Here is an 8,077-nt window from a genome sequence, read left to right on the forward strand (position 1 = left end):
CAACTACAGATAAGTACGATTGCAGGGGTCTATTGCCGAAGTGTTAAGAGGTATGATCACGCGGGAGGTGATTAGCGCGGTCATAGGTCACAAATATAGATTTAAGATAAACCTCAGCTGCATTGACCAACGCAGACTGCAGCGTCTTACAAGCGCTGCATTATATAATTAGATGATAAGAACCTATGTAAGAATGAATAAAAGGCGATGCCCTCGCAGTAGCGAGTCAGTTAGATTCAAACACCCGAATTGAACTCATTAAGTGTACGCATTAGTTTATAGTGTGTACAAGCTTGCTTTTTAATTCATCAAATGCTTCTAATTGCGCTAGGCCAAACTCGAACTTTTTGTCTTTCTTTGTCAAATCATGGAGTGGCTTTGCTATTGTTGAAAAATTCTGTATAAATCTTCTAAAATACTAGCACATCCCCAAAAAACTTTGGACATCAAGAACTTTTTGAACTTTTCAATTGCTTTCACACCAATCGCTCAAATACTTCTTTTAATATAGCTTGGTGATCTTCTATATTCTTTGTCGCTATCATTATGTCATCGAGATAAACTATCACTTTCTTATCCCTAATCATGTCGTCAAATACTTTGTTGATGAACCTTTGAAAAACAGACGGAGCATTTGTCAGCCCAAAAGGCATTCTTGTGAACTCATACTGTCCTAGTGGCGTGGTAAATGATGTATACTTTATCATGTTTATTATAAACATGGAAGTATCCATTTTTCAGGTCTAACTTCGAGAACACAACTTTGTTTGCTAGGGTATCTAATAAATCATCAATTAATGGCATCGGGTATCTAACTTTCGCCGTGATCTTATTTAGTTTCCTATAATCTATGCACATCCGAATGCCACCCAATTTCTTTTTTACTAGTACAATTGGCGAGCAATACTCAGACTCACTTTGTCGTATAATACCATCTTTTAAATAATCATCAAGGATTCCTTGTAATTTTTCTTTCTCTACATATGCCAGGCGTCTTGGCGAAAAACTAAACGGCTTGTCTTCCTCTAACCTTAGCTTCATTTCACATTTTATATTCGTTCACTCGGTCTTTTTGGTTTAATATAATATTCTTCAATAACATTTATAATTCGCGTCTTTGTTTAAAATTTAATTGTGAACCTATCTCATATACATTTTCATTATCATTGTAATCAATTAATAATAGTTGTTTTTCAAAATTATTTGTTCGCCTGCGTTTGTCTCATAATGACTTTTAGATTCTTTATTTGTATTTTGATTTTCTTCAACTATCGAATCTTTTTTATTTCAGATATTTTTTCGTGTTCATTATCAATTACAATTTTGGCCTTTACTCTTGCTAAAAATCACTTCCCAATAACATAGCATATCCCATAGATTCATCATCCACGACATAACATAGGAGTATCTTTATTTGAAATTTAACTGAACATTTTACGCTCCATGTATTTGTAATTTACTTAAATTTAATCCAACGTAACTTAAAGAAGTAGTCTTTTCCATTTTAATTTGACTTGGTATAAAACGTTTTTTAATAATACTTATCGGGCTGCCAGAATCTATGAGACATTCTATAAACATAGGGTTCAGCATATTATTCTTTGTACAAAATGTTAATTCAATATAACTTACATAATCGTTGTCCCCGCCCTTCGACTTCTTGTATTGGTTGCACTCCTTAGCAACATGTCCTTGCAAGCCACATGCGTAACAAGCCCCATCTTGTCTCTTAGGCTGCGGCACTCTTTGGCCAGGTGGCCCCGACTGTGGCAATTGTAGCACTCTGCATTACCTCGTGGCTTCTGAAAATCTCCTGCTCTACGGTCTTCCGGTAACTTGGGCTTAGGAACGTAGCCCAACTCAACGTTTCGGAATGCCTCCAGAAGCTCCAATCCGGTCTTGAACGAACGCGACTTAGCCAGATTGCGTAGATTGACATCGTGTATGCCGTCAATGACATATTCCAAAAATTCATCTTCTGCCAGTGCTAAGTTATCCGCCAGCTGCCACTTCTCGTTGTAGTACTTGGAGAATCCTCACCTTTGATCCAGACGCAGTTCTGTAGCTTCTGCCGCATACTCAACTTGATTCTTTGGACATTACGAACATTTTCTCCAGGTGGCTTAACATTTTATCCGCTGTGTCCATAGTAGCGCTCGTGCTTGAATACAGCCATATTTCAGCATCGCCCTTAACTTTGTAGTGAATCAGCGCACGCATCATCTCGTCGCCGACCTTGAAATTTTTCTGGACATTCAAAAGTTGAGATATCCAAACAATGAAATTGTTCCGCCATCGTATACCTTAACGATCTCCTTTAAAATTTCGAAAGAATGCTTGAGTCTGTTTCGTTACTTCGTTGTTGTTTATTTTTTAACTGGTCGATCTCATTTTGCAGCTTCAATATTTTCAACTCATTTTCCATTCTTTGAATATCGCTGTCTTGGATAGTTACATTGTTCCGCATCATTTGGTTTCCAAAACATTGTTGTGGCTCCTTGTTGCCAGCCATTTGCATCTCGGGATCATTGTTGCTGGCCATCGGGATCGCTAAACATTTGTTGGACTCATTGTTCTGGCGCTCACCATCTGCCTCTCAGAACATTGCTCGATCTCATTTTCGTTGTTAACATTTATTTCGCAAGATCCCGTTACTTTTCTCGAACCTTCTGTTTCTTGCATTCCTTTGTATGTAGTGCAACCGTTGCCGTCATCGTGTCGCCGTCGTTGTCGCTACTTCTTGCTATCTCGTTTTCGCTACTTTGTTCTTCGCGTTGCCGTTGTTTCATCCCTGTCTATTTACCGGTTTGTTCTGTGGCGTTGATTTTTTTCATTGCTGTTTTATTTTTTCAAGCGCGCACCACTCAAATTTAATATTTTCAAGTCTTTTAATCAATTCGATTTTGTGCCACTACTTTTAAGTTTGTTTTGTACGCACAGAGCTTTTAGTTCTTTTAATGTGTAATTGCCAGGATTACAATTCATTAATGCCGATTTTTATTTTTCTTTGAAATTATCACTTCGGTAGGTCCGACCACTTCTGAGCTTTAGTGTGCGATCTGTGACAGTTCAGCGACGACTGACTCTTCATTTATTCAGCAAGTGTGTGTATACTGTTTACATTCGCGACTCTTATATTAGGTTCTTACATTCTAATATTGCAATGGGACTTATACTACTATGCTTATACACAAATTACTACTACTACTACACATTGCAAGATTATGTAAGAATAATGTCAAATAGTCGAGTTCCCCGACTATCTGATACCCGTTACTCAGCTAGTGGAAGTGAAGAGTCTTCAACAATGACAGTTTTTGGCGGTTTTTGGGCGTTAGAGTGTGCGTGGTAAAAAGTTTTTGGCAAAACGAAAGAAATTTACAATACCAATACAAAAATGAAAAAATATCAAAACATTTTTCAAAAGTGTGGGCGTGGCAGTTTTGGGCGGTTTGTGGGCGTTAGAGTGGGCGTGGCAACATGAATCGACAAACATGCGATGCGTCTATGTTTTTGGATTTCTCAACTTTCTAGCTTTTCATAGTTCCTGAGATCTCGACGTTCATACGGACGAACAAACGGACATGGCCAGAGCGAATTGACTATTGATCCTGCTCAAGAATATATATACTATATATGGTCGGAAACGCTTCTTTCTGCCTGTTACATACTTTTCAACGAATTACTAGATTTCCCTTTTATTCTACGAGTAACGGGTATAAAAATTTAACTTACTTTTAAAATACATTTTAATCAATAATAAATTCTTTTAAATAATATCGGAATAACGGCCACTAAAACAATCTTAAGATCTAGGAGTATTCAGTTCTATATTAGAAATAAACTATTAAAAATTATAAGTCTTATCTGACCAACAGAGGTGATCAACTTAAAAAGTAATGAGACTTATTATAGACATATTAAATTTTAGAAAGGGCTTCTGTTTACTCACTTATTATAAAGAACAATATCCGGTCTCCATATATGATCTGAAGGAACATGCAGCATATGAACTCCACCATATTCTTTTGGTTCCCATCGCAGTTTGTAATCATACCATGACTGTCAAAAAGAAAATTAAACTGCATGTCTATTATTTCTTAGTCTGGACAAAAAAGGCAGAAAAGAGAAATTACTTTTGATTAAAATAAAAAAATAAAATAATATATATTTTCTTAAAGGGTACGAGACGTGTTGAATCATATAACTGTTAAAAGAAAGCGTATACTATAAAGTATATATTTTTGATCAGAACCGCGCTGGCATTGTGGAATGCTCATGTGGAATGCATTGTCAGGTAGACATCAAGAAAGGCAGTTCAGAAGCTGTTCTTTTTTTTGTTTGTTTATTAATCATTTTTGCCGATCAGATTTGAACGAGGTATCGTAATCATTATATAAAAAGACAGTAACACTTCAAACTCCGAAGAGATAAGTCGTGCAACTATAGTTTAAAGGGTCGCTTCGCGCAAGCCCGAAACTCTTATCAGAAAAATTTTGCACAAACAAGAGAGAAACATGCACAAACGAAAAAAAATGCTTAAGCTGCAGAAACAACCCAGAAATCAATCATCAGAAAAGCCCACTTGACCGCAAATGCCCCACTTTTCATCAACATCACATACCACTTCATCGAAGACAACAACAACTGGACCAGCCAAAACAACAATTATCACTGATACGACAAACTAGAAAACATGGATACTCATCACAACACACAGAGGAACTAAAAATAAAAATGTTGTCAAAAGATAAGTCTAATAAGCTATCTACTAACCTCAAAGCATCCAAAATAAAGTCCAAAGCTCTAAACAAAAAGAAACACACTAACAATAGCGATAGCGAATCCATATAGAATCTAAAGCCTTACGCAGAACTTAAACTAAACCGTCAACACCACCCTCAAACTAAGTTATAAGCTTTTATTTCCTCCCAAATGTCTCTTACTGTAATTTAATGGAACTTAAAAGGATATGTAAACAACTACAGCCAACTCCTTATTCTCATTAAGAAATACTCCCCACACATAATTTGCCTCCAAGAAACCCACATACAATACATTAATATCATCCCAACTCCAATAAACTATAAGCTATTAACCAATATAGCCACCAATAGATTTGGGGCGTGGCACTACTAGTTCATAAGTCAATCCAATACACTAACCTCAATATCACAAACGATCTAGAAGCAATAGCCATAAACATACAATTTAAAATAAAATTAAACATATTTTCCACATACATCTCCCCGACCAAAAACATTTCTGACCAGACACTCCAAAACACATTTAACATTCAGCAAACACAATCTCTAATTACGGGAGATTTCAATGGATGGCACCCCTCTTGGCGCTCCCCAACAACAAATACACGAGGGAAAACAACCCAAAGATTCATCGACAATACACACCTTATTCTACTAAACGACAAATCTCCCACACACTGTTCAACACACAATACTTACTCACATATCGACCTCACACTCTGCTCTCCAATCCTAGCCCCTCACGCAAATAGGAAAATACTAAACGATCTTCATGGCAGCAACCATTTTCCTATAATCACGACCCTATCCCCAACGACTAATACACAAAAATTCAACAGACCCTTTTTTAAACTGAAAGAAGCCAACTGGACCAGTACAGCGCACATACACAACAAATAAACGAGAAATACCTACCTCCCAAAACGTAAACAAAGTAAGCCGCCCAAATCAATAGAATTATTTTATATAGCGCAAACCTCTCAATCCCACAAACCTCACAAACGCTCATCAAAACAGGGTCCATGGTGGAACAAGCACCTCGACCAACTACAAAAGCAAAAACAACTTGCTTGGAATAAATTAAACCGTACAATTACCCTAGAAACATTATTGACTATAGACGCAAAAACGCAAAAAACGCAAAATTTAAGTACGACTTAAAAAAAAGAAAAAAAGAAGCTTCCAGCTCTTTCACCTCAACCATCCAGCCCACTACCTCCTCATACAAAATATGGACCAATATAAGACGTTTCTGCGGACTTAACCAATAAAACAATTCATGCCATATCCAGCCCAGAAAGGCAACGAAACGACACTAGCTAGCACGAAATTGCTAACATATTCGCACAACACTTTTCTGAACTCTCCGGCGACTGGAACTTTTCAGAGGAGTTCCGAAACAATAAATACAGAAACAACCTACACAACTATACCCCTCTCCAATATCCCAAACCATTGAAAAAACAACATATCTCGAACTCATCTCAGCGCTACAAACATTAAAAGATCAGCTCCAGGACTCAATAGAATCTCATATTAAATGAAAAAAATAGCTCCCCCACAACAAAACACAGAATAACAAAACTGTTTAATGAAATATTAATAGCCACATACCACAAGCCTACAAAACAATCCCAATCCTCAAACCTAACACCGACAAAACTAAAACTACGTCTTACCGACCCATTTCTCTCAACTGTTGTATAGCAAAAGCTCTAGATAAAATTATAGCTAAAAGACTCTGGTGGTTGGTGACACATAACAACCTACTTAACGAAAACCAATTTGGATTTAAAAAAGGCAAATCGACTTCGGACTGTCTACTCTATGTAGACTATCTCATAACGAAGTCAAAAATGCACCCTCCCTCGTCACTCTTGACTTTTCAAGAGCCTTCGATCGAGTAGGTGTGCACTCCATAATCCACCAGCTGCAGGAATGGAAAACAGGCCCAAAATTAAAACTACATAAAAACTTTATGATTAACAGGAAAATAATTGTCCGTGTCGGTCCGCATACATCAAGCCCACTATAAAATTTAACGCATACGCCGACGACTTTCTTATAATAAATTTCAATAAAAATACAAACATCAGCCTAGACAACCTATTAAATGATATTGGGAATTGGGGCTCCTACTCAGGGGCATCGATATCCCTATCAAAATGCCAACACCTCCACATATGTAAACAAGAGAGAACGCTATAGTCGAGTTCCCCGACTATCTGATACCCGTTACTCAGATAGTGGAAGTCGAAGGAGAGTCTTCAACACTGACAGTTTTTGGCAGTTTGTGGGCGTTAGAGTGGGCGTGGCAAAAAGTTTTTTTTGGCAAATCGATAGAAAAACCAATACAAAAATGAAAAAATATCAAAACATTTTTCAAAGTGTGGGCGTGGCAGTTTTGGGCGGTTTGTGGGCGTTAGAGTGGCGTGGCAACATGAATCGACAAACTTGCGCTGCGTCTATGTCTCTGGAGTCTGTATGCCTAATCTTAACTTTCTAGCTTTTGTAGTTCCTGAGATCTCGACGTTCATACGGACGGACAGACAGACAGACGGACAGACGGACAGACAGACGGACATGGCCAGATCGACTCGACTATTGATCCTGATCAAGAATATATATACTTTATATGGTCGGAAACTCTTCCTTCTGCCTGTTACATACTTTTCAACGAATCTAGTATACCCTTTTACTCTACGAATAACGGGGTATAAACATTACTTTACTTGCAAGATAAGCTGTAACAACATCCAAATTCCTACCGTTACTTCCCTAAAAATTCTAGGTATAACCATAAACAAAATATAAATGGAACACACGCATAAATTCATCTTACCGAACTCTACAATAAGCTAAATATAATAAAATGTCTATCCAGTCTCAAATTTAATTGCAACACGTATACACTACTTAATGTAGCAAAGGCAACGGTCATCGCCAAATTAGAATTGGCCTGTTTCTATACGGCCACGCTCCAAAAGCATTCTAAACAAATAAAACACCATTCTTCTCCGCAATCCGCATAGCCTCGGAGCCTATCGCTCTACCCCAATAAATCATTTACTCCACGAATCAATATTCCCTCTTTAGAAATGAAACGAGACCTTCAAATAGCCAGGCTATCCCAAAACCTAATCTTTTCGAAAACACGCCAATTCACAAATTGTTAAGCACAAAAAATCTAAAAGGAAACACCATCAATAATAGACCAAACAATCAAATAATACGACTTCGACTAGGACACACAAACATAACCACCAACACTACCTAAATCCAAATCCAAATCCAAAATCCAATAATAGTTT

General features: G+C 37.3%; 1 protein-coding gene across 1 annotated transcript; it reads right to left on the reverse strand.

Annotated features, from left to right (window-relative positions):
• Positions 1-1,730: 1,730 nt before the first annotated feature.
• On the reverse strand, positions 1,731-2,036 carry LOC122756570 (the record flags this gene model as incomplete). The annotated part of the gene is made up of 1 exon (XM_044006665.1): positions 1,731-2,036. A coding segment is annotated over one exon (306 nt), but the record flags the coding sequence as incomplete, so codon positions are not given.
• Positions 2,037-8,077: the final 6,041 nt, after the last annotated feature.

The sequence above is a fragment of the Drosophila santomea genome, unplaced genomic scaffold, assembly GCF_016746245.2.
Source record: "Drosophila santomea strain STO CAGO 1482 unplaced genomic scaffold, Prin_Dsan_1.1 Segkk13_quiver_pilon_scaf, whole genome shotgun sequence".
In the NCBI taxonomy this organism is placed as follows: Eukaryota; Metazoa; Arthropoda; class Insecta; order Diptera; family Drosophilidae; genus Drosophila; species Drosophila santomea.